This window comes from Melitaea cinxia, chromosome 19 (assembly GCF_905220565.1).
Source record: "Melitaea cinxia chromosome 19, ilMelCinx1.1, whole genome shotgun sequence".
NCBI lineage: Eukaryota > Metazoa > Arthropoda > Insecta > Lepidoptera > Nymphalidae > Melitaea > Melitaea cinxia.
The window spans coordinates 12075396-12103195 of NC_059412.1; the positions used below are offsets into that span (position 1 = coordinate 12075396).

Here is a 27800-nt window from a genome sequence, read left to right on the forward strand (position 1 = left end):
GTCAAAATCGCTCCACCCAATCAAAAGTTCTGAAGTAAGAAAAAAAATAAAATACAGTCGAATTGAGAACCTCCTCCTTTTTTGGAAGTCGGTTAAAACAAAAATGTGATCTAAATCTTGATCCTTGTGGAACCTCAATTTAGCCCACTACAAAATAACGTCTTACCCCCGTTTTATAATGAAGTACATAGTCACCGGTAATAAGCGACGAGGAGAAGAACTTTAGTTGGAGCACCTTTCTTACATAATTTATACAACAATTATTTATGAGCGACACTGTCAAATGCTTTTGTTAAGTCATAGAATTATCAAGAGTAAGATAAATATGTTTGAGAAGTTACATTTTGCTCATAGTACCATTCCTAGTTATAAAGTATTTATAAAAAATAATAATAATTTAATAGCACAGAATTTTGTTAACAATATTAATGATCAATTTTACATAAATATATCTATAAAACGTAACTATAGCAGAAAAGTGTCCAGTAAAAAGTATTGTTAGCACGTCATAGTTACCTTGCGTATCTCAATCTGGCAGCAGTAACTCTGCGAGCACAGTATCTGCCCGCAGACGAGGCACATGGTCGGGTTCTTACTATCTTCTCTTTCAGAATTTGGGCATGAAAACTCAGAAACGACATTCATTAACTCTGAAAAGTCGTCTGGTAATGTAATAAGTCGCGGAGGTTCACTGGGCTCTAAGACTACTTTGGGAGTTAGTTCGCCGTTAAACCAGTCGCTCGAAAGTTCCGACCAAGCGAGGGCTTTCTTTCTAGCCAACGGGTTGTCAATGAGATCTTTAAACGTACTAGGCAGGTCTAGATATCCGCACATCGTATCCCAAGTGTCTCCTGCGACGGCCGTCAGTTCAGTGGGCGGCTGAATATCACTCAAGAAGTGGTAGAACAGACAGCAGCACCTTAAAAAGTTATGGCACTGTCCCTTTATACTTTCCCAGACTTCATTCGCACTTAAATTTTCCGTTTCGAGTTTTCCTCTTCGAAGTTCCTTCATAAACGGTAATAGGTTCTCAAAATCTGGTTTCATAGTCTGTTCGGCGCCGTCCATTGATTCACTGGTGCAGGACGTGACGTCAATGGCTATCATTGCTCTGGTTAGAGTCGCTCTAAAAGCTTCTAATGTTATTTGTCTCGCTAAGTGGGTCGGTCGAGCAGGACCTGCGGTTTTGCAAAATAAGGACGGAGCGGCTAGGACTAGGGCGACTAGAGTTCCGAACACTTCATGTGTCAGGGGTGAGGTTTTTTCCAGGGTAGCTAATGTGCTCAGAGCGTGATGAGAGATGTGTCTGGGTGAGGGCCAAGTACTAGGTACGATGGCAGCGAGACGTATGAGCGCTTGTAACGCATCTCGATGTCTAGAAGGCAAATCGCCGAGCAGTGGTCGATGTTCAGCTTGAAGTACTGCGTTGGTACTCATGATTGTGTACGAGGTCGCACGGTACAAAGCCGCCACGGACACCATGCCACCTGACTCTGACAGTCCACAAATTCCTGGGAGCATCTAAAGACCAAAAACAAAAAATAATAATTTGTTAGATTAAAGATAACTTCAAATAAGTTGTGCAAAAGAGTCATTGTAAATTGGAAAAAGATATAAATTAGCAATATTTGTAATTTTGTAAAAAAAATTCTAGGAATTTTTAAGTTCATTTTGGTAAAGTACGGACGCGGAGCACGGAGAATTTCGTACATTGACCCCTCGTCTTTTGTCTTTGTCGCTCGCTTATAAACATATTTTCGTTGCGCTCATACAGGTGTAGTGACAGCCGTATTCACAGATTGTCAACCTTTTTACTTTTTTTTCCAAATTTAAGTCACAAGATTCATCGTTTTTCATTTTTAATTTTATTCAAAAGTTAACATTACTTATATTAAATGCGAAAGTGTGTTTATTTGTGTCATTTGTCACACAGCAACAGATCTAAGATTTTTTTGCATATACAAAGTATAGCCACCAAATTGTACACATAGTAATTATATATACTGAATGATTAAACAAAAAAATATTTTATTCTGTGACTAGACCGATCCACGGACAGACAGCGTAGATTTAGTGTAGTGTGCAAAAAACGAGTTCTAAGACATCCCAAATTCTAAACTCTACCGATTTTTTAAAGCTTCGTACTTTATATAAAAATTTTGAGAACCACTGGCAGTAGGCAAAAAGGTCATTGTACGAAATTCTTCGTGCTCCGCGTCCGTACTATAGTAGTCGTTCGTTTAGTTAGTCAAATAGATATTAGGTCAAAACTTATATCGAGCTTAACTAAACCACTGTTTTGGTTAAATTTTACCAATTTATAAAACACTATTATTTATTATATAACTGTACCGTATTTGAAGTTGAGAGTCGTCCAGCAGCTAATATCTTTTGTAGAGTTATATTTTAATGGAATCTACCCAGCTTTTGCTTAATTGCACCGATTTTATAAATTTATAACTATTTAAAACCAATCAAATTTTAGATAATCAATGTTTTTAAATAGCTAGAACTTTTTTTGTCTGAATTTCGATTTATTTCAAACTTTCAGGAAAGTTGCTTTATTCTGTCCCCCAAGAAGCCCTGAAAATTTGAACTAGGGAATCGAGCTCGTATTTGAGTAATACATTTTTTATATTGTCAAAATTGCATTGGAGCAGCGTGGCGGATGAAGCTCGGACGAGGATCCTACTCGGAGCAAGAGGCCTTGCCAGCAGTGGGGGCGAGGCCCAGCAGCCCACCTTGGCGAAGTCCTCGAGCAGCGCCTGCGTGTCGCGGTGCAGCGGCGGCGGCGGCGCGCCGAAGTGCGCCAGCAGCTCGGGCGGCAGCAGCGTCTCGGCGTGCGTGGACACGTACACCTCCGCCTCGTCCGCCGACTCGTCCTCCGACGACGACGCGGCGCCCACGCTGCGCGCGCGCGCGCGGCAGTGCATGTCCTCGCAGTACTCCGAGCACACGTGCACGGGCTCCGAGCACACCTGCGCGCAAACCTCTATCACACCACTGCGACACCCCCTACCACCCTTGGCGATATGTACTGACGTTTCGACTATAAAAATCACGTGTTTTTTTTTTTTTTTGGTATACAGTATATTGAAATTTTCAGAATATTATCCTTAAATACCACCTGTATTAATCTGATGGAATTTTGGCAAACTAAGCATCGTGATACAAATTTCCAGAAAGAAATCAAGGTTGCAGGTTTGTTGATTGTTTGGTTTAGAAATCGCGCGTTAAACGAAAAATAAACACACGTGATATCTCATTACAGCTTCGAGTCCCCCGTGATTAATGGATGACCCCAAACATAATTTATAAAACCATTCTCCTATTCTCTTTAACGAATCATATATCACATTTTAATTTTATACATATTAAATTTAAGTTCAAATTATACACACACAATCTGACATAACGAATCGAGTCGACCAGTCCATCTAGTCACACTATATGCCCATTCACTTGTGATCTAATTTGATTGTCCGTACCTGGTGTTTCAGCTTCAGTATGAGGTCGACGGCGTCACTGAAGACGGTCTCGCTGAGAGGCGGTGGAGGACGCGAGGGTAACGCCGGCGCCGGTATCAATGGCAGCGCCGTGTTACACAGTCGTTCGCACAGCGGGCACAAATACTCTTTCTTTTCTACGTCGAACGCGGCCGGCTGCCGGATGCGGTAGGGTCTGCCGACGAGAGATATAAATCATTTTTATAAGTGTCATGCGACGATTGAAAATGATAGGCATGAAGACCATTTTTTCTTTTGGGTTACTTGAATTTATTGACATATGGTACAGCTGGAAATGTTTTGCTTATAATTTTTTAGCGGCCTAACTGGGAACGTAATTTAACCTTACAGAAGATCACAAGTAAATAAAGTAGTTCCTGTGGTATGGCAATTAAAGCTCCAGGGGACGATAACGCGCTAGTATTAATTAGCGCTAATTGCTCATGGCCTTAAAGGAGCCCAAAGGCTCTAATATCTGCAGTTTGCTGTCACCTTCTCAGTACAAATCAAATTTGTTTCTTAGCTCGGGTACTACCTCAGAGGGGCCTACCTCAGCTTCTCCCGGTCGAGCACGCCGTCCACGTACTTGCGCCAGCAGCGCGCGTGCAGCGCGTGGCCGCAGCACGACACGTGCGGCTGCGCGCCCAGGCCGGCGGGCGGCCAGGCGCAGCGCCACGGCTCACCGCCGGCGCCGCACCGGCTCAGCACGCTGGAGTGCTGCGCGAACGCTACCAGCACCAGCGGTTCCGACGTCGCCTCCACGCGCGCCTGAGGAGAGATTACAGTGCTGTAGATCGACACGAGCGAGGGCGAGGAATCTTTCGAGAGACAGAACTAGAGGTATGGTATGGTATGGTTAATACGGGCTGGTTTCCGCAACTCGACGACTTTACGCCTATTTTGGGTGTGTGAGAGTAATCCGAATCACTCTTGCCACCCAAGATCCTCCAGAAACTTTAGAAGTCTTTTTGGTTCCTTGAAGATCTCCGGAAGTGTCTTCAGGGTGCCAAGATGTTGTGCCCGGTAAGCCGTTACACCTGGACAGTAAAGAAGTACATGCGTAGCCGTTTCTTCTGCTGCAAGCTCTGCACAGGGGACTATCGGTAATGCCCATATTAAATAGGCGTTTGTTATACGGACCGTGTCCAGTCAGTACCGCTGTTATTTGTCTCAGTTGGCGTCTGTCCAGATTTATTAGAATTCTTGCCAATTTGACATCAATTTCTGGCAGCGCCAACTTGGCTTGCCTACAGTCCGCAACTTCGGACCATAGTGTGATGTGTTTGCGTTTCATGCGTTGTCGAATTTGGCCTTTGAGCCAGGAAGAAGGTAACGATATGATCGGTTCGGCCCCTATAGCCGTCATACTTGACCCCCTTCTTGCTAGCTCATCTGCCCTGTCGTTACCGCGTGTGTTGTTGTGAACTTTGATCCATTGCAGTGTGATATCATTATTTTCACCTACTTGCATCAGGGTGTTATGGCATTCATAGATTTGTGGCGACATCTATCGCGCGAAATACGAACGACTACAAACTACGTAATTAGTGAAAACTGACGTATGCTACATCGCACTATCAGAAATTTCAAAGTGATAAAGTATATATACAAGATCCCGACAACAACCGTCGGGCCGGTAGCCCACCAGACACAACACCCGTCTGGTTGGAGGATCCTCCCTTTTCTTCACACTCCCAAAGATTATAGCTGAGGTGGTTGAGTTACTATCTAGTGCCTGTAATACTGACATGCTGTATGATAATATACGGATATGGGAATCCTTTACGTTCCTTCTCCCGATTGTTCTGGCTGCCTCAAGTATACCCAAGTACTCTGCTTGAAACACTGTGTTATAGGTACCAATGGGTAGTGATATAATAATATTTAGGTCTTCGGAGAAGATACCGCTTCCTGACCCTGTTTTCGTTTTAGAGTCATCCGTGAAGATACTCAGGTCTCGCCCATTTGAGGCTACACGTGAATCTTCCAGCTGTATTTTGTATTTTTTATCAAAAATATATTTGATCTGTATTCCGTCATTTGGTGCTTCCATGAACGGAATGTCTTTGGCTATGTCTTCCAGAATCTTTATGTGTGGTATGCCTGTTGAACACAGTAGTTTGTGAGTCTTTAGTCTTACTGCAGTAATTGTAGCTTCTTGTTGGATAAATAGGTGAAGTGGCAGAATGTTTAGCATGGCCTCCATTGCTGTTGTTGGTGTGATTCTCATGCTGCCCGTGATTGCCATGCACATCAACCTCTGCCAGCTTTGTAGCTTGGATTGCGTTGTGGTGAGGAGTATTCTGTGCCACCACACCACAGCTCCATAGCTGATCATGGGTCTAATGACCGCAGTGTAGAGCCATAGGGTCAGTTTGGGTGTAAGTCCACAACTCTTGCCAATCATCTTGCGGCATTGCCAGAAGATGATGCTGGCTTTGTTTAATTTATTTTCTATGTGTTTGGACCAGCTTAGCTTAGATGCTGGCTTTGTTTAATTTATTTTCTATGTGTTTGGACCAGCTTAGCTTATTATCTAGTATTACACCTAAATACTTTACCTCTGTGGTTAGATTCAGGGTTGAGTTAAGGTGTTTAGGTAGAGTGTAATTTCCCAAGTCTCGTTTGTTCGTGAACATCACTAATTCTGTTTTGTTCGGGTTCATGGATAGGTTATGCTCCTCGCACCATCTTTCTACTAATAGCAGGGCTGTCTGAGTTAGTTCACAGAGTGTACCTGTGAAATTGCCCGCCACGAGTATAACCAGGTCGTCTGCATAGCCTATTGTACAATATCTGTTGTCGTTTAGCAAGGATATTAGATCGTTAACTACAAGGTTCCATAGCAAGGGTGATAACACCCCTCCTTCGGGACATCCTTTAGCAACGATAGCGCCTTGTTTGTTGTCATTGTCTACTCTTACGATCCTGTTTGCCAGCATGTTTCTGATCCAAGTAATTATAGTTGGGTTTTATTTTGTGGCAGTTTAGTGCTGTAACTATGGTGTTGAAATTTGTTTTATCAAAGGCCCCTTCGATGTCAATAAAGGTGCCTAGACAAGATTCCTTGATTATAAGTGCTTCTTCGATCTTGCCTACTACAGTATGTAAGGCTGATTCTGTAGATTTACCTGCACTATAGGCATGTTGATTCTTATGTAGGGGTACTTTTGGTAGGACGTTATCTCTCGACGACTGATTGGCCTATAGGACTTTGCGTCTGAGTAGTCTGCTTTACCGGGTTTAGGTATAAAGATAACCTTTACTTCCCTCCATTATTTCGGCACATAGCCAAAAGCCAGGCAGGCTTGAAAGATTGTGTTAAGTGTGTGATTTAATCTTATGTCTCCCCATTTGAGAAAAGCAGGGTATACACCATCTGGTCCTGGCGTTTTGAATGGCTGGAAGCTCCTGATTGCCCACGCTATTCTCTTTGGTTGTATTACCTCACTTGAGCACTTCCAGGCGCTGTCTGATGTGGTGAGGTTTGTATCTTGCCAGCTAGTTGTGGTAACCATAGTGCAGTCAGGGAAGTGTAGGTATTGCCTGTTTTCTTTAGCGACGCCAGTTCTCGTTGTGGTTCCCCAGTAAGGATTTTGCGGATTCTACTGGCCTGCACAAACGACTCGATCGCTTCGCAGAACTTTCGCCATGCTCGAGTTTTCCAATATCTGATTCGCTTCTTGTACAAGGCCTTTACATTTCTGTAGTGATCTCAATCCTGGTTGTTATATGTGTTCATAGCTCTATTGTTAACCTAACCTTAGCTCTGAGGCGTTTTAGCTCTGGGCCCCACCATGATTTTTTGTCGGTTGGGTTATCCGGAGGGTAGATTAGTGGGCATGTTGCTTCATAGCATTTTGTTAACAAAGATGTTAGTTTCTCCACTAAGAACTAGAGGTATCTCCGAGATCTATTCGTGTTAAACGTCAGTAGATCTCCGTTCCTCGTCCTTCGTTAGCCGTCGGACGCATCACTTGTTGTATCATCGGACGCATCACTGTTTTATACTAGAGGACCTAATGGGTTTAGGGACTAATTATAGCCTACGTTTCCAATGTAACACAGTTTTTCTTACGAAACAAGTATCTTTCTACTACCTTTTCCCCTCTGACTACAACGATAACATCAAAACTCCAACAAATCTTCTTTTAAAATTCGTTGAACGACCTAAAACCTAATATTTTTAAATGACATTCATTTTCATTCCATTTAAAGTACCAACGAAATATTTGTCACTAATAGATGATAGACAAGTGGATATGATAAAACAATTGACTATGGCTTTCAAAAGTTCCTACAATTTTTTTAGGATCACAAATTGAATGATACAATAAAAAAGTTTATATGTGTAGCAATTTGAAAGGCGTCTAATGTTTATTCTTATTACAGTGAACACCGCATGCAATTTTGACATGTTCAGCTTAAACTAATCACAGAAAATTACAAACTATTTAACCAATCCATGAATAATATTCTTGGCCGTAGCCATTGAAAATATCAAAGTTTGGGCATAAACCATTATAGGATGACAGAATTCTATACAGAACGGAGTGATGTCCACTATTAGTACGAAAATGTGGTAACTGAAAAGTATACATATTTGACAGACGAAAAACCAGAACGTGGGATCTTGAAATAAAATTTATTTAAAAAGTTTGGACAGATCATTAAACCATGTATAATTTTGTATAAGGTCAAAATATCCGACGGTGACGAATTCGTCCTGCCTGTGTTAACATACGAAGCCTACACGTGGACACTGACGAAGGGACTGGTCCACATGTTTAAAGTCGCTCAACGTGCGATGGAACGGACTATGCTTGGGGTTTCTCTCAAAGATAGGATTAGAAATGAGACTATCCGCGAAAGAACGAAAGTAACCGACATAGTCCACAGAATTAGCAAGTTGAAGTTGCAGTGGTCTGGTCACTTGTGTCGCAGGACCGATAGCCGTTGAAGCAGACTTGTCCCTGAGTGGAGACCGCGTTTCGGCAAACGCATTATGGGACGTCCTCTGGCTCGATGGACCGACGATCTACGTAAGATTGCCGATGTAGGCTAGATAAGGATTGCAGGAAAAACGGGATGTCTGGCGCGAACTTGGGGAGGCCTACGTCTAGCAGTGGACTGCAATAGGTTAAACTGACTGACTTACCGCTGCATGAAGCCTTTTATTGGCCGACATAAGTGCTCAGTCACATATACAGGATGCTTCTTGTCCGCATAACCAAGATGCTCAGCGTGCAATTTTTCACTTTCGTGTCACCGGTTAAATTGCTTAACAGCAGCGAGAACTTCATCCCTAACGCGAGGGCTCACAAGTTTTGCCACAATCGCACGGGGTCTCTTTGATGCCTGGTTGATTTTAGGCACCTTATGGATATTCATGATCTCGCTGTTTTATCCAAAGATCTCGATATAATATTTACCAATTGCTTGATGACTGTCAGCAAGTTCTGATTCTTGTTCTCCGGAACAAACTGAATTCAACATTGCAAGCTCTGGACTGTTGTTCCATTGTATTGAACTGGCTGTTAATGGAATCAAGTTTTTAAGTTATCATTCATTTGTGACTTTTTGCCTCGTACTGATTACATATAGTACTGACATTAGACTTGAGCTCTTCGATTACAACGTTGATAGCTTTGTTTTTCAGAGTTATCCAGTTGTTCCTGAGACAGAATTATAGCTGTTGCTTTCTTTAATCTTTTGTCAAATTAGGATTTGAAATCTTCCATTGCTGCATATTCAGTCGGAGGAGATGAACTTGCTTGCGAGTTTACAGATATATGGTCCCCACGTTTTTCAATTCCCTTGCATTCTGGAAATTACCAGTTCGATCTCGCTTGTTTCGACTCTTTATGGAAATTCTCAGCCGTTATTCCTAGGCATTGACAGTGATAATTGCCGATACATAGGGAGCACACCTTAGTATCCTGACTTCCATTTATTCCTTTTATGCAAAAAGAAAGCTATTTTCATGTAGAATCTGGCGGTTTTACTACTTGTAAGCGACGCAATATTATTTATGATCATGTACAATATAATCTGTAATGTGTTACAAATATGTATGTTGGTAATATTATAAATAATAGTGTTAGGTATATTGTAAGGTATATTGTAGTCGTCCAGTAACCGTCGCTGCGATCGGCACGTTTAAATTAAGTCATTTGTAAAAGATTCCATCTATCCTCAATAAATATATCTTCATCCACGAGTGTTTTCTATCCGTCCAAGATCGACCTCCTATACTAGTAAAATAAAATAATAACAACACCGTACTATTTAAATGCTGTGGTTCTATTCTCATAAAATTTGAGGATTACCCGACCGACAAATTATTTTGCTACTACCTAACATATATTTTACTCCTGCAGAAAAGTAATAGCAATACTTACGACTGCATAATAGTGCTAACTTAGTATTAAGAGTTTACTTTCTATATATTATTATTTCTATTTATTTTGTTAGTCGAGAAATAAGACACCTCCAATATGTCCGCATCAAATTCCAACTTAAAATGTAAAGTTTAAGTGTTCAAATCTAGAGTTAAGTTTATTGGTCTGAAAATTAGTTGATACTCTATAAAAAACTGACGTCTTCCTGGCACATAATGCAGACCCTGGGCGGCTCACTGACACCACCGCCCCAGACGCCCAACGCGGCGCCGCGATACAAAGGTAGTAAATCTTGTTTCTTTTCTTCTTCCGTCGCCTGTAAAAGATTTTATTTACACTTTTTGTCAATTAAAATAGTAATGCAGTGTAATGTACTGGACATAGCCTTTTTTGTTATGATGAAAATGGTTAGCATGGCAGCTAAAATAATTCGCACAGCTGTTAAATTGACTACACTACTATTTTTTCTAAGTTGAAAGTATAAAATAGATACTAAACACTACTTTTAAGAAGTCACTCTGTAAAATTTTATGGAATCACCTCAGTCGTAGTCTCTTGGAACAGTGTAGCATTGTTGGATATGAAGTTGTTCATTTGAGCCTTCATTTGTGCCATCACTTTCGCGCGTCTTTCTGCCGCTAGCTTTGCACGACGAGCTTTCTCAGCATCTGAGTAAAAATATATAAAATCAATATTAAATATAGGTATCATCTATCCATCATAAAAAATGTGGAATCATAAACGAGAATCTTTTATTTTGTAGCTGATTGTTTCTTATTCTTTCGCACTAAAATTATTGTGAATGAACTTCATTACAGCCTATACAGTCCACTGCTGGACATAGGCCTCCACAAGTTTACGCCAAAAATAACGTGAACTCATGTGTGTTGCCCATAGTCACCACGCTAGGCAGGCGGGTTGGTGACCGCAGAGCTGGCTTTGTCGCACCGAAGACGCTGCTGCCCGTCTTCGGCCTGTGTATTTCAAAGCTAGCAGTTGGAAGGTTACCCCGCCACCGGTCGGCTTTTTAAGTTCCAATGTAGTAGTGGAACTGTGTTATCCCTTAGTCGCCTCTTACGACATCCACGGGAAGAGCGGGGGTGGTTATATTCTTTAGTACCGTAGCCACACAGTACAATTGTGAATGAACTTAATGTGTTCATAAGTTAAGACGATCGCTTAACAGCTTTTTTACCCAAAAATTTCACCAGTGTTTTTGTAAAACCATTTTAACTAAAAACTCGGACTTTATTGGTTGATTGTATATCAGGTATATATAATAATTAAGCCAGTAATAGTTAGAGGTTTAAACATACCAGCTGTATTGTCCACTGGTGGTTTCACGTCCTCGTCTGTCTCCATATTTTCTATGTCTCCAAAGCCTTCGTCGTTCTGTCCGAGTAGCAGACTGTAATAAGAATAATATTTTGGGGTGTGTTTATTCCCAGTTGTTCCACAGTCGTTTAACACTGGGTTTGGTTATGAGAATACCAATATGCTATATATATTTATCAGTAGTACACGAAAAGACACAATAAAAAAAATAGAAAAAAATACTGCAGTTCGGCTAAGCACGAATAGTATACATGTATTATATACCTAACCGACAATGTTTGACGACCATAACGACTGGATACAGGAAAAAATCCTAGCGGGTATTTAATGTGCCGGGCACATATCGTATGCCGCACTGACCGCATGCGCTGCAGTAGCCAGCCCGCCAGCAAGGTGGCACCTGAAGGAGCTGATACACAACGAGCGGGCACGTGCCGCGCGCCGTACTGACCGCATGCGCTGCAGCAGCCAGCGCGCCAGCAGGGGGGCACCTGGAGGAGCTGACACACAACGAGCGGGCGCCTGTCGCGCGCCGTACTGACCGCATGCGCTGCAGCAGCCAGCGCGCCAGCAGGGGGGCACCTGGAGGAGCTGACACACAACGAGCGGGCGCCTGTCGCGCGCCGTACTGACCGCATGCGCTGCAGCAGCCAGCGCGCCAGCAGGGGGGCACCTGGAGGAGCTGACACACAACGAGCGGGCGCCTGTCGCGCGCCGTACTGACCGCATGCGCTGCAGCAGCCAGCGCGCCAGCAGGGGGGCACCTGGAGGAGCTGACACACAACGAGCGGGCGCCTGTCGCGCGCCGTACTGACCGCATGCGCTGCAGCAGCCAGCGCGCCAGCAGGGGGGCACCTGGAGGAGCTGACACACAACGAGCGGGCGCCTGTCGCGCGCCGTACTGACCGCATGCGCTGCAGCAGCCAGCGCGCCAGCAGGGGGGCACCTGGAGGAGCTGACACACAACGAGCGGGCGCCTGTCGCGCGCCGTACTGACCGCATGCGCTGCAGCAGCCAGCGCGCCAGCAGGGGGGCACCTGGAGGAGCTGACACACAACGAGCGGGCGCCTGTCGCGCGCCGTACTGACCGCATGCGCTGCAGCAGCCAGCGCGCCAGCAGGGGGGCACCTGGAGGAGCTGACACACAACGAGCGGGCGCCTGTCGCGCGCCGTACTGACCGCATGCGCTGCAGCAGCCAGCGCGCCAGCAGGGGGGCACCTGGAGGAGCTGACACACAACGAGCGGGCGCCTGTCGCGCGCCGTACTGACCGCATGCGCTGCAGCAGCCAGCGCGCCAGCAGGGGGGCACCTGGAGGAGCTGACACACAACGAGCGGGCACGTGCCGCGCGCCGTACTGACCGCATGCGCTGCAGCAGCCAGCGCGCCAGCAGGGGGGCACCTGGAGGAGCTGACACACAACGAGCGGGCGCCTGTCGCGCGCCGTACTGACCGCATGCGCTGCAGCAGCCAGCGCGCCAGCAGGGGGGCACCTGGAGGAGCTGACACACAACGAGCGGGCGCCTGTCGCGCGCCGTACTGACCGCATGCGCTGCAGCAGCCAGCGCGCCAGCAGGGGGGCACCTGGAGGAGCTGACACACAACGAGCGGGCGCCTGTCGCGCGCCGTACTGACCGCATGCGCTGCAGCAGCCAGCGCGCCAGCAGGGGGGCACCTGGAGGAGCTGACACACAACGAGCGGGCACGTGCCGCGCGCCGTACTGACCGCATGCGCTGCAGCAGCCAGCGCGCCAGCAGGGGGGCACCTGGAGGAGCTGACACACAACGAGCGGGCGCCTGTCGCGCGCCGTACTGACCGCATGCGCTGCAGCAGCCAGCGCGCCAGCAGGGGGGCACCTGGAGGAGCTGACACACAACGAGCGGGCGCCTGTCGCGCGCCGTACTGACCGCATGCGCTGCAGCAGCCAGCGCGCCAGCAGGGGGGCACCTGGAGGAGCTGACACACAACGAGCGGGCGCCTGTCGCGCGCCGTACTGACCGCATGCGCTGCAGCAGCCAGCGCGCCAGCAGGGGGGCACCTGGAGGAGCTGACACACAACGAGCGGGCGCCTGTCGCGCGCCGTACTGACCGCATGCGCTGCAGCAGCCAGCGCGCCAGCAGGGGGGCACCTGGAGGAGCTGACACACAACGAGCGGGCGCCTGTCGCGCGCCGTACTGACCGCATGCGCTGCAGCAGCCAGCGCGCCAGCAGGGGGGCACCTGGAGGAGCTGACACACAACGAGCGGGCGCCTGTCGCGCGCCGTACTGACCGCATGCGCTGCAGCAGCCAGCGCGCCAGCAGGGGGGCACCTGGAGGAGCTGACACACAACGAGCGGGCGCCTGTCGCGCGCCGTACTGACCGCATGCGCTGCAGCAGCCAGCGCGCCAGCAGGGGGGCACCTGGAGGAGCTGACACACAACGAGCGGGCGCCTGTCGCGCGCCGTACTGACCGCATGCGCTGCAGCAGCCAGCGCGCCAGCAGGGGGGCACCTGGAGGAGCTGACACACAACGAGCGGGCGCCTGTCGCGCGCCGTACTGACCGCATGCGCTGCAGCAGCCAGCGCGCCAGCAGGGGGGCACCTGGAGGAGCTGACACACAACGAGCGGGCGCCTGTCGCGCGCCGTACTGACCGCATGCGCTGCAGCAGCCAGCGCGCCAGCAGGGGGGCACCTGGAGGAGCTGACACACAACGAGCGGGCGCCTGTCGCGCGCCGTACTGACCGCATGCGCTGCAGCAGCCAGCGCGCCAGCAGGGGGGCACCTGGAGGAGCTGACACACAACGAGCGGGCACGTGCCGCGCGCCGTACTGACCGCATGCGCTGCAGCAGCCAGCGCGCCAGCAGGGGGGCACCTGGAGGAGCTGACACACAACGAGCGGGCGCCTGTCGCGCGCCGTACTGACCGCATGCGCTGCAGCAGCCAGCGCGCCAGCAGGGGGGCACCTGGAGGAGCTGACACACAACGAGCGGGCGCCTGTCGCGCGCCGTACTGACCGCATGCGCTGCAGCAGCCAGCGCGCCAGCAGGGGGGCACCTGGAGGAGCTGACACACAACGAGCGGGCGCCTGTCGCGCGCCGTACTGACCGCATGCGCTGCAGCAGCCAGCGCGCCAGCAGGGGGGCACCTGGAGGAGCTGACACACAACGAGCGGGCGCCTGTCGCGCGCCGTACTGACCGCATGCGCTGCAGCAGCCAGCGCGCCAGCAGGGGGGCACCTGGAGGAGCTGACACACAACGAGCGGGCGCCTGTCGCGCGCCGTACTGACCGCATGCGCTGCAGCAGCCAGCGCGCCAGCAGGGGGGCACCTGGAGGAGCTGACACACAACGAGCGGGCGCCTGTCGCGCGCCGTACTGACCGCATGCGCTGCAGCAGCCAGCGCGCCAGCAGGGGGGCACCTGGAGGAGCTGACACACAACGAGCGGGCGCCTGTCGCGCGCCGTACTGACCGCATGCGCTGCAGCAGCCAGCGCGCCAGCAGGGGGGCACCTGGAGGAGCTGACACACAACGAGCGGGCGCCTGTCGCGCGCCGTACTGACCGCATGCGCTGCAGCAGCCAGCGCGCCAGCAGGGGGGCACCTGGAGGAGCTGACACACAACGAGCGGGCGCCTGTCGCGCGCCGTACTGACCGCATGCGCTGCAGCAGCCAGCGCGCCAGCAGGGGGGCACCTGGAGGAGCTGACACACAACGAGCGGGCGCCTGTCGCGCGCCGTACTGACCGCATGCGCTGCAGCAGCCAGCGCGCCAGCAGGGGGGCACCTGGAGGAGCTGACACACAACGAGCGGGCGCCTGTCGCGCGCCGTACTGACCGCATGCGCTGCAGCAGCCAGCGCGCCAGCAGGGGGGCACCTGGAGGAGCTGACACACAACGAGCGGGCGCCTGTCGCGCGCCGTACTGACCGCATGCGCTGCAGCAGCCAGCGCGCCAGCAGGGGGGCACCTGGAGGAGCTGACACACAACGAGCGGGCGCCTGTCGCGCGCCGTACTGACCGCATGCGCTGCAGCAGCCAGCGCGCCAGCAGGGGGGCACCTGGAGGAGCTGACACACAACGAGCGGGCGCCTGTCGCGCGCCGTACTGACCGCATGCGCTGCAGCAGCCAGCGCGCCAGCAGGGGGGCACCTGGAGGAGCTGACACACAACGAGCGGGCGCCTGTCGCGCGCCGTACTGACCGCATGCGCTGCAGCAGCCAGCGCGCCAGCAGGGGGGCACCTGGAGGAGCTGACACACAACGAGCGGGCGCCTGTCGCGCGCCGTACTGACCGCATGCGCTGCAGCAGCCAGCGCGCCAGCAGGGGGGCACCTGGAGGAGCTGACACACAACGAGCGGGCGCCTGTCGCGCGCCGTACTGACCGCATGCGCTGCAGCAGCCAGCGCGCCAGCAGGGGGGCACCTGGAGGAGCTGACACACAACGAGCGGGCGCCTGTCGCGCGCCGTACTGACCGCATGCGCTGCAGCAGCCAGCGCGCCAGCAGGGGGGCACCTGGAGGAGCTGACACACAACGAGCGGGCGCCTGTCGCGCGCCGTACTGACCGCATGCGCTGCAGCAGCCAGCGCGCCAGCAGGGGGGCACCTGGAGGAGCTGACACACAACGAGCGGGCGCCTGTCGCGCGCCGTACTGACCGCATGCGCTGCAGCAGCCAGCGCGCCAGCAGGGGGGCACCTGGAGGAGCTGACACACAACGAGCGGGCGCCTGTCGCGCGCCGTACTGACCGCATGCGCTGCAGCAGCCAGCGCGCCAGCGCGCGGTGCGCGTCCACGCGCGGGCAGACGGCGAGGCGCCGCAGCAGCGCCAGCAGCCCGCTCCGCGCCGCGCTCTCGGCGAACGCCAGGAACTCGTAGTGGCCGCTCTCCTCGTCGCGCAGCGCGTAGCCGATCAAGTGAAGCGCCTGATGGCGACGTAAAACTATTATTCAATATACGGCAGCGTCGTAGCGTGGGTAGAGAGAGTCTGGGGGGCCCGGGCGGCATACAAATAGAGTTGGCGTCAGGTGCCAAGACTTTTTTACAACTTTCAATCACGCCCGTTTTGCTACGTGCCCACCAGTATTGCGACTCGCGAGTATGAAAAAGAGTGCACGCAAGTGAATTCGAGAGCTGTCGACTACTACCACTAAGAACTTTAACACATTCGCTGACACAGTGTCTTCGCACATATGCAGGCCGTCTTATAGCCTCGGCAATCAATTGCTAACACATTGTAAACTCAGTATCGAATGGGTTAAGGCGGCAACACGCTAGGCGTATCATGAGAGCTTTCACAGCAGTTGAAAACCGGGGCGGATTATTCATACAACCTACCAGTGTAGAATCTTCATGCTACGAGCTGTAGGGTTTTAAGAGATCCGTAAAAATCTACTAATTTAATATTCAGTGAAAAAAAGTCGTTCAATTCGTTTCCTATTAGATTATCAGGATAAATCACCTTATGCACTTGCGGCTCAGAGAAGGACCTCGCGCGCAAGTCTAGCGCCCTCTCCAGCACGCACCGCAGCACGTGCAGCGCGGCGTCACACTGCAGCAGGTTGGCGAGCAGTCTGAAGGGGGGAGCCAGCTTCGGGAGGGGGGGAGGAGGGCAGCACTCCGGCAAACCTGTTGAAGACAAACTTACAAATATATCTATACTTTTTTTTCATATCGCTTGGTAAACAAGTGTACTATGCGTCTAATAGTAAGCAGAAATATTAGCCAATAGATGCCTGCAGTTGGGAGTATCGCAGGCGCGTCACCAACCCTACTTTATATACAACTATAATACTTCTTTAGTCGGATGGCTCTATATTTCGTGCAAGATGTTTCCTGCTGTGCCCTACTGCAGTTATATTAGATTTTTAGTCCCATATATTATAGCAAAAGCTTTTTTGAGATGATACAGATATTTGTCCACGCCAGTTTGAGTGTTTAACATTTATTATTATTATATAAAATTTGATAAAACAAACAATGACTACAATTTCATGCGACAGTTCTCAAGATATAAAAACGCCTATCAGGTAGGCTATATAATTTTTACCAGCAGCTTTCCGCCTGTTTCTTTGTTCCTCCTCACTCCTAGACAGCTCCTCTCTGGTGTAGTGGTAGAAGAAAGTGTCGTACTCGTCGTACAAGTGCGGCTTCAATTTGTACACGCCGCGATTGTTACCACCCGTCGGCTTCACGAAGTCTGCCACTTCGTGGATCACCGCTTCGAGTCCTGTCTCGTGCAACTGATCCTCGGGAAGGGAGCTGAAAGAAATGTTTATATGTGTTTGTTGATTATCTGTGGCTTTTGTGAATTAAATACTTGGAATAAAATTTATGCGCATGTAACCCATAGATCAAGTAAAAAAAGGTAGATAACGCACCTAGAACAGAAAACTGAAGCCACTTTTTTAAAGATGTGTGAGTGAGTGAAGTGTTGACACCTTTTTAAAAAGTCCCTAAAATTTATATTAAACAATTAATTTAATATAGGTAAAATGGGTATGTGAAAATAAAAACCTGTTTATAGTTTTAAATAAATTTACTAAAAATAAAACAAAAAAACGGTAGAATAATAAAAAAATATATTTGTAAGATAATCGTATGAATGGACACTTCCTATCCCCTCTGTTTATCTCTTTTCAGTTTGCAGTCGGTTTTTTTTTTTAACTATTTTTCTTAAACCTAGAATCCTTTATGTTGTATAAGTTTTTTTAAATTTTTGTCGCTTAGAACTCAGAGTCATCGTCATTGTTTGCATTTTACTAATATGATATAGTCTTATGTTCAAATATTTTTCAATCACTAATCGTATTAAATTGACTTTATGCGCATGGCCAGCATAATCGTGGTCATTTTCTCAGTCTTACAGCCGCTACCCATTCACCTCTTATTAAAATATTCGTTGGAAACCTAAAACCATGAAATTTGATAATAAAATATGGGTACCTAGTTTACTCAAAAATTGTAAAAAGTTAAAACATAAAACAAACGAGTAAATAATTCATAAATATATTTTGATTTTTTTATTTTCAATTTATGTAACATAAAATAACACGAGAAAAAAAACAATAACTATGTCTACTTTTTACTTAATTATTTTTCTGATTGCGTACAATTTACTTACCCACATTTTGGGGTATTGAAAAAAAGAACTACTGGCAACACTCTCGTGGTACGTCATTTCGTGACATTGAAATTATAAGTTCCGAATAACCTCAATATTATTTTGGAATAACAATAAATTTAAAGTTTTATATGAACTTACGTGTGAAACGATATTCTTTCAGATTTTTTGTTTACTTTGGTATTGTTTTTGCACCATTTAATCTCACAAGACGGCATTTTATAAGCAAAGTTACTGTATGAAGCCTCGTGACATACTAACGAAAATGAGCGTAGTTTGCTGCATATGTGTGCGTGAGCGCGTGTATTTACTTGAAGGAGCCGAGTTTTGTGGCTTCACTAACAACAAAGGCCGCGCATTATCTACTTTTTTTTACTATATCTATGATGTAACCTAAATAATTTTTGGCACAATCTTGTACACTTAACTGGATATAATTGTGTTTGTTACGAATAAATATAAAACAATGAATACCGGTTGAGTTCCGAGTGAGGCATAGGTTTGACACATAGCATCTGTATGATTTCTTTCTTGGTTCTGTCCTCGTCGGTCACCTCGCCTACTCCGGGCACGTATCGGGAACCCACAACTGTTAAGGAGATATTATTTCATTAATTTACTAATTTATATTAAAATAATTATGAAAGGAGTTTAACAATCTATAAATAATATGTAATTTGAATTATAATACATAGGGCGTTCGACTTATAACCATGTTCCTTCAAACGTAGGGTTTCTGTAGGTGTAATAGATTATGTTCGACGTGAAACAAAATTCCTAGCCCTTTTTTAAATTTTACTTCGTCAGAAAATACAAGTTATTAGATTTAATTCCACATTTATATCATCTATCTATGTCCATATATATATCTATACTAGCTGACTCCACAACGTTGTTTTGCCATGTATTTTATGTACCCTTCTTAATCCCCCCCCTTATAACTTAGGGGTATGAAAAATAAATGTTAGCCGATTCTCAGACCTACCCAATATGCACACAAAATTTTATAAAATGGGTCCAAACATTTCGGAAGAGTATTTTAACTAACATTATGACACGAGAATTTTATGTATAAGATATATTTTTATTTCATATTCATATACATATATCATTTTAAATAGAATCGATGCCTGTTCCCCAGCTAATATGAAGTCTAAAATTATATGCCTACTTGTTATGAGCAGACTCAGGAACTCTTCGACCATGCTGATGGTATGTCTTAGGGTATCATCCTCTATGGTCTTCTTCTCGAAATCAGCCGCTGCCCATTCGAGAAGGTTGAACTTGTTTAGAACGTGTATTATGAACTCATTACTTTCGATTAGTGATGCACCGATCTGAAACGAAAATAAGAACAGATAGAGACATAATAGACAAATATTTGTTTTCGGAGGACTTTTTATAGATACACTATAAAATCGTAATCCATATCCTCCTAAGCATGTATGTAAATCCGCATCTTTGACATTTTCCTTCTTTATTAAGTATTCAGAATATGCGGTAACAATATTTTTTATTTAATTTAATTTAAATTAAAACAAGAATCATTAAAATGGGTATACCCAGTGAAAAAACATGCGGTATAATACAACGTAGATCGACGAAAAAATAGTCAAGTTAAAATAGTCAACACATTATTAGATATAACTCAAAAAGTTTGAGGTATCATACATTAAAAAAAAATACAATCGAATTAAGAGCCTCCTCCATTTTCAGAAGTCGGTTAAAAAGTAGTGACCTGCAGCATGACGACGTCGCGGTCGAACATCTCGGCGCGGCACTTGACGTTGTGGTAGAAGTACAGCTGGTTGAGCAGCGCGAACCCGTTGCGGCGCCACATGCCCGCGTGCACCTGCGCGATCATGGCCATCGTGCGCAGCACCGGCTCTGGGGGACGCTCTCAGGGTTACGGGCCGTGTCATGTATAGGATTGACTTTATTTACATGTGGGTGTCGTAAGAGGCGACTAAGGGATAACAAGGTTCCATTACCACCTTGGAACTTAAGAAGCCGACCGATGGCGGGATAACCACCCAACTGCTGGCTTTAAAATACACAGACCAAAGACGGGCAGCAGCGTTTTCGGTGCGACAAAGCCAGCCCTGCGGTCACCAACCCGCCAGCCCAGCGTGGTGACTATGGGCAAAACACATAGAACACACCAGGAGATATCCTGCTCAAAATCTGGGGAAGTACCTCAACGTTAAACAAGATAACAGCCAAAAAATTGTAATCTCGTGCAGTACCGTATTCCTGTGGTGAGTAAGGTGGCTAGAGCTCCTGGATAGGGTTGCCGAAGCAACCCCTGGATCAGCAACGCGTTTGCGATTGTTCTTGTGCTTTAAGCGTTTACGAGCTACGGTAACCGCTCACTACCTCACTTATTTCCCACACTGGAATTATAAAACAAAGTAAATACCGATGAGTTCCTCTGGCGAGGGTCTGGGCGCGTCGGGGCGGTCAAACTCCCGGCTGTGGTAGGACAGGCCGTGCCGGTGCAGCTGCAGGTGCAGGCCGGCCAGGAACCGGGACAGAGGCCGGTGCACCGACACCGGCTCGCGGGACACGTCGTACGGGATCACCGACGCGCTCTGGCCGCCCAGCTCTGTGGACGTGGGTTGAATACACTGTGTGAGGCAAACGAATTGGAATATCGATGTAGACTAGTACAGGTCTCCGTGGTCCATTTAATTGAGTGATGGAGTAGTTCAGAGAGTTACATTGTGTTAGTAGTGTGATCTATTAATGCAACACAAATTCGATAATTCACACACAACTAGAATACGGCAGCGTAGCTGTGTAAGCGAGCGCTGTAAGTTTAGGCAAAATGGAATCGGCGAGCTGACATGTCGCGAGCACGCACTGCACACTTGTCTCATTAGTCGCGTGCGATGCGTGTCATAGCCGAACATGCAGCTAGTGTCACGCCTACCCACACGCACACGCGTGCACGCGGCACGTGTCACGTTCACACACACACCTGCATGCGGCTCATGTCACCCTCACACACGCGCTCGCGGCTCGTGCCACGCCCACACACTAACGCTCGCGGCTCGTGCCACGCCCACACACTAACGCTCGCGGCTCGTGCCACGCCCACACACACGCGCTCGCGGCTCGTGCCACGCCCACACACTAACGCTCGCGGCTCGTGCCACGCCCACACACACGTGCTCGGGCTCGTGCCACGCCCACACACGCGCTCGGGCTCGTGCCACGCCCACACACTAACGCTCGTAGCTCGTGCCACGCCCACACACACGCGCTCGGGCTAGTGCCACGCCCACACACGCGCTCGGGCTAGTGCCACGCCCACACACTAACGCTCGCGGCTCGTGCCACGCCCACACACACGCGCTCGGGCTAGTGCCACGCCCACACACTAACGCTCGCGGCTCGTGCCACGCCCACACACACACTCACCCCTCAGCTCGTGCGCGCGCGCGGCGCACGTGTCCGCGTGCCGGCGCAGCGCCATGCGGTAGGCGGTGGCGGCGAGGGAGCGCTCTGCGCTGCACCACTCAAGGGCCAGAGTGATGCTGTGAGCCAGCTTCACGTGTAGGTTGAAAGCGGACTCCCACTCGGGTTCGTACTCCATGTGCTGCCCGACCTGGGGGGGGGGGATTTTACATTCGAGCTTTAAGTGTTACAGAAGGGAAACTTTTACTTTCGAGCTTTAAGAGCGGTGTGTAATCGATGGTGGTATGAAGATATTGATAGCTACATATGATGATACCGAGAAGTTTTGAAACTGTATCAAACAAATGGGAGCCGTTTTGGATATCGATAGCATGACAGTGACATCCATACTGCATCTATGAGATCCATTCTTCTGCCTACTTTAAAATCATATTGAATATAAATTTAATGTTAGATCGACTTTCATTGGGTTTTGGTTTACCACATTAAACTATCCTCACATGTCATCTCTCACTCAACAATAAAAATTCTCAATATTTATTATATTACAGTGCTAGAAAGAATATGATGTCGCATGAATCTAACCGTCTAATAATAATAATAATAATATACAGCACCACTCACTTGTCTCACAACGGAATCCATGCCCTGCATCATCACTAGCAAATTGAGCATCAGTGACAAACCGTGCAGGAAGCCCTTTCGAAGATCATCGTCAAAAGTTGTCGGCACAGACCCCAAGAGGTACTTAACATCATAAAGTACGAACTGAGCACGTTTGAAACCCGTCGAAACGTGGTTTCTGTCGAATTCGAGACGACCCTGCGGAGTGAATTCAGAAAAATTTAACATTTTTAAAAACATTCTGACACAGAATATGGTTTAGTAGCTTTTGTAACATGTTTTGAAGGAATATGATATAATATATTTATCTGTTTATTTATTCATTATTGCACACAATAATTAACATGTAGATGAAATAACAGAAAACCATAGTAATAAACAAGAGGTGGACTTATCGCATAAGCGCGATCTCTTCCAGGCGACTATAGGTATAGGATAGACACAAATTTACTGTAAAACTAGGTCGGCAAACAATGGTAAGCGATTACCGTAGCTTATAGACGTCTGCAACTCCAGAAGCATCGCAAACGCGTTGCCGACCCTACCTAGGAGCTCTAGCTAATATATTCACAGAACACAATACTTGAGAGCACTATTTAGCTGTGATCTTCTGCAAGGTTAAGGTACTTCACCAGTCGGACTGCTCTAGATTTTGTACAGGATATTTCCTTCAGTACGTCAATAATTAGTTAGACTTGTTCGGGTACAGCTAGGTGGGGGGGGGGGGTACCTCGGCATTGCAGCGGCGCGTGCACTCGCTCACGAAGGTGTTCATGACCACGAAGAGCGCGTCGTGCTGCGCGATGAGGTGGTGCGCCAGCGTGGGCGTGGTGTACAGCTGCACCGACAGCGAGGAGATCGAGAACGAGTGGTCGTGGTCGTCTCGGATGAAGTCCTTGAGGATCGAACCTGCGGAAGGGCATCGGTTACTTGTGGCATTTTACTTTCATAAAAAAAAACAAGAGATTGTGTGTTACACTAAGGAGACAAGAATGATTTATATAATATTACTAGCTGCCCGGACAAACTACGTTCTATCAATAGTTAATAGTAAAAACTAAATAAATGTAACATTTTCCGAGTGTTGACATTATTTTTTTTTTTAGTATTAAAACCTTCCATGGACCGTAAAAAACATACAAAAAAATATATTAGCAGACTTAGTCAAGCCATTCTGGAGTTATGCGCTCAGCAAGATTCATTTTTATTTATATATAACGAAGATAGATAACTACAAAATAAGAAAGATTCTCTATTCGATCGTTTTTGTTCAGTAGCTGTACCGATTTTGATGATCCTTTTTTTAATCAAAAGCTGGAACTTATCATGTGGTCTCAATTAAGTACGATCAAACGGACGAATGCTTTGAGTTATTAGCGATATTAGGGATAATAATGCATAATTGACTTTTTTTATAGACTGTCTACGTTTGTATTATTTATCTTGTATTGAAGTCGGTTTTTTTTTACTTTGGCAGCAATCACAATTATCAGCTCGACAATTCTAACGATTGAGTTTCGTATCAGACAGTGGGACTGACCATAGTTCTTGGTGAAGAGGACGGCCATGGCGCGCTTGGTGGAGTAGTCCATGAGCGTGGTGGCGATGAGTAGGCGGTGCCAGGCCGCGCGCGCCGCCTTCCACATGCGGCAGTCGTTCTGCATGACGCCGGCCGCCACGCCCGGCGGGCCCGCCCCCTCCGCCAGCGCCACCTGGCTCACGACCAGGCGCAGGCTCTGCTCCTGGCTCACGAAGTTCTGCAGCCTGAGGCACGACTGCTCTTACTATGTGGCCGGACTTCGTACTTACACCGTAGGGCTCACAGAGACCGAGAGGATTCTTCTCTGCAGAATCGGTGCTAGCTTCACATTTTAATTATAACTAATTAATTGAAATCGACTAATAATGACCAGGACAGTTTTCTGTTCAAAAACATAGTTAAAAAAAAAACCAAATTGGATCTCGCGAATGATCTGTAGCGAAAAGTGGGCCTAGCGAAAGTTTTGCGCTAATCATCTGTTTAAACATTTATCGAAGCACAAAATGAGTAGATTAAACAAGGGAGCCATCAGGTGTCACTCACCACGTGAGCAGCTTCATCGCGAAGATCTGGTGCGCCACGACGTGCGCGTGCATCACGAGCACCTTCAGCGCGGGCCCGTGCCGGGACGTGAACCTTTCGAACATGGACCGCCGGCTGAACAAACGGGCTCACACGACACGACACGTGGCACACAGTGCGTGTCACGTCGCGAGACACGCGAGGCGTGCCATGTGTCACGTGTCATGTGCGTCATTTAAACGTGACCGTGACAGAAAAGCGGTCATAATTCTTACGATATCACCTTAAATAGTATGTGTTGTCACGATCACGAGCGGTTAATAGTAAAAAATGTATTTTAATCACATACTAAGACAATTTAAAATTATAGTAATTTAAGCAATATCTCTTAAATAATTAGAATGACATTTATACAACATTCTGGCATTAAGAAAACTATTATCTATTCTTTAGCGACATTGTTCACTTTTTTTACTATACTCTTGAAGATTTTATGCCAATTTTCAAATATTAATTATCTGTGGTATATTGGTGGCCCCCACTCTCCTCTCCCCAGTCAAAGACAAAGCAAATAATCTTACATCTCGATGTCCGTCTTGAGCTTATCGCACAGTTGGAAGGAGTTACACTTGACGAGCGCGCGCCCCTCGCGGTCGATGAGACTGACCAGCTCCACCGAGTCGCGGTGGCTGCATTTCATTACGCGGTTCAGGGTCGTTATCACCTATTAAAAAGTAAGTATAATATAAACTTCTGAAAAGAATTAAATTGAGGTGGGGCACAGCAGGAAATATCCCGCTCAAATTCTGGAGCAGCCCGACCGAGGAAGTACCTCGACCTTACAACGGCTAAATAATAATGCTCTCAAGTAGAATTGTATTCCTGTGGTGAGAAAAGTGGCCAGCGCTCCTAGAAAGGGTCGAGGGAGGATCTGCAACGAACTTCTCATGCTTCTAGTGTTGCAGGCGTCTATAGGCTACGGTAATTACCGTACGGCAATTGGCGTCAAATGGGCCGAACGGTTGTTTGCCGACTTAGTCGCTTTTTTTTTATGTCACTAGGTCGGCAAACAAGCGTACGGCTCACCTGATGGTAAGCGATTACCGTAGCTTATAGACACCTGCAACACCAGAAGCATCGCAAGCGCGTTGCCGACCCAATCCCCAATCCCCCTAAGAGCTCTGGTCACCTTACTCACCAACAGGAACACAATACTGCTTGAAAACAGTATTATTTTGCTGTGATCTTCTGTAAGGTCGAGGTACTACCCCAGTCGGGCTGCTACATATTTTGAGCAGGAAATTCCTGCTGTGCCCTACCTCAGTGATAAGTCGTTTAATAAATAAATAAAAAACACACGGTCATCTTTTTTAAATGTTGCAGCAGCATTAAGTCCCTGTGTTTAGATAACAGCCAACTAAAGCAATGTATGGTAAACTATTACAGTACACAAATTGGCTACTTATTATAATTCAAATTATTTCTAATAATATTTTTTTGGGAAGTATTGTCAATACTTATTGATGTGATTTTTTTGATATAATATTAAAAATTGTTTAGAATATCCTATGTGAATTTTGTAGTTTCCGTAGTGTAGCGGTTATCCTATGTGAATTATAACGTGTATACAGTACTTTACCTGTTCGAAAGTATGAGTTTCATCGTTGTACAGAACAGTACAGTAACAATCCGGTTGATCTAGAATTTGCAGTAAATCTTTTTCAGTATCTTTTAATCTGTAAGAATATAAATAAATTATATTAATACATTTATAGATTTAACAAAATAATTTATGTCTAGTTCTTAGTGGACAAAAAAACACGAGTGTCCTTTAGACCACACGACTGAAGTAAACCTTACGAAACGTAACTCTCTCTCTTTCTATCTTTACTAACTTATATATCTCTCTCAACTTCGGTTCGCCTCACCCCATCACACTTTTCGTAACGCTCTCGTCACGCATTCACCAGCATGCGTAAATAAATTTTACTTCAAAAAGCACCGTCCAATAAGGAAAATGGATTATATAAGCGAGAGAGCGTCATCGGATGTCTAGCAAGGCGGGTATAATAAATAGTCTTGAGTTGGACACTCCGCGCCACAGTGAGATAATGTGACCAATAAATGCGCATTATAGAGGTAACTAAAAAAACACTCGTCAGACTCGACTGTCGACAAGACTCGTCAGTCGATCAAATTTAAATGAGATCACATGACAAGCACCACCTTTCGATTAAAAAAAGAATCATCGAAATCGGTCCACTCAGTAAGAAGTTATGAGGTAAGACACAAAAAAAAATACAGTTGAATGGATTCTCAATTTGACTGTTTTTTTTTTAAATGTTAATCCTTAAGCTTGTTACTGAGTGTACTGATTTTGATGATTCTTTAATATTTGAAAGCTGGCGCTTGTCGTGTGGTCCTATTTAAATTTGAGTAATATCGGACAAGTAGTTTTTGAATTATCGCAAAAAATGTATTGTACTCTACTTGACTATGCAAATTGATGTAGTTTTCTTTAATCAAACAATTATTTCATGCACATCTTTTTTATTATTTATCACGCTCACCACAGCAATCTGTCGTGGACATTTGGCTGTTTCTACGTCTGAGCTATGTCTGGTCATTATTTTCATTTAAGCAGGAGAACTTATCCACGAACCACTCAGTAATCTTTGTTAAAAAAAAAATGCCGCCACACACGTCTAAACTAATAATTAACAAACTTACATCAAGTCACTGGGCAGTCCGGGCGCGTGGTCGAGCGTGAGTAGACGGAAGCAGTAGGACAAACACACGGATGCTACGATCTTCATTCGCTCCAGCACTTCCGGACTGATGCTGGCTTGAGCCTGCTCCTCGTTCTCCGGAGCCTGGTAAATGTACACTTTGTAAAATGATGATTTCAGTGATTTTAAAGACTATTTGAACTAAGGCATTATTTTGAAATTGTCATAAATACTCATTAAAACTATCAATATTAGGGGGGAATTGGTAACAGGGAAGACCCTCAACAAATAAAAAAAAAAGTTGAACCAACAGTCCGCCTCGAGCGTTGCAAGAGTGTTGCTGACCCTATCTCCAACCCTCCCCAGGTGCTCTGGCTCCGCAGGTGCTCATTTCATTTCATTTCATTACCTACTATGAGTAGCGATCACTATCAAGTGTACATTATAACAACCGGTACCGACAGTTTAACGTGCTCTCCGAGGCACGGTGGGGAGACCCACAAGGACTAAGAACCAGACCAGAAATAAATATTTGTATAAATATCCACTCTGAGAGGGAATCGCACCCGCGAACGTCGGTGTTTAGGCACCGTCGACACGGTTCACGCATCATTACACCAG

General features: G+C 46.8%; 1 protein-coding gene across 1 annotated transcript in view; it reads right to left on the reverse strand.

Moving 5' to 3' along the window:
* The window catches only part of LOC123662963 (E3 ubiquitin-protein ligase UBR1), a 51083-nt gene that overhangs the window by 4509 nt on the left and 18774 nt on the right, over positions 1–27800 (reverse strand). Inside the window, exons 5-26 of the mRNA XM_045597727.1 lie at positions 27181–27323; positions 26090–26186; positions 25032–25174; positions 24472–24585; positions 23929–24152; positions 23119–23297; positions 22389–22586; positions 21768–21954; positions 20764–20949; positions 20083–20231; positions 19516–19681; positions 18819–18933; positions 17271–17482; positions 16683–16849; positions 15971–16146; positions 11224–11315; positions 10448–10575; positions 10107–10223; positions 4057–4274; positions 3489–3681; positions 2742–2978; positions 517–1521 (exon numbers count right to left, since the gene is read on the reverse strand). Coding sequence (XP_045453683.1) covers positions 517–1521; positions 2742–2978; positions 3489–3681; positions 4057–4274; positions 10107–10223; positions 10448–10575; positions 11224–11315; positions 15971–16146; positions 16683–16849; positions 17271–17482; positions 18819–18933; positions 19516–19681; positions 20083–20231; positions 20764–20949; positions 21768–21954; positions 22389–22586; positions 23119–23297; positions 23929–24152; positions 24472–24585; positions 25032–25174; positions 26090–26186; positions 27181–27323 — 4446 coding nt within the window. The remainder of the gene's footprint in view (positions 1–516; positions 1522–2741; positions 2979–3488; positions 3682–4056; positions 4275–10106; positions 10224–10447; positions 10576–11223; positions 11316–15970; positions 16147–16682; positions 16850–17270; positions 17483–18818; positions 18934–19515; positions 19682–20082; positions 20232–20763; positions 20950–21767; positions 21955–22388; positions 22587–23118; positions 23298–23928; positions 24153–24471; positions 24586–25031; positions 25175–26089; positions 26187–27180; positions 27324–27800) is intronic.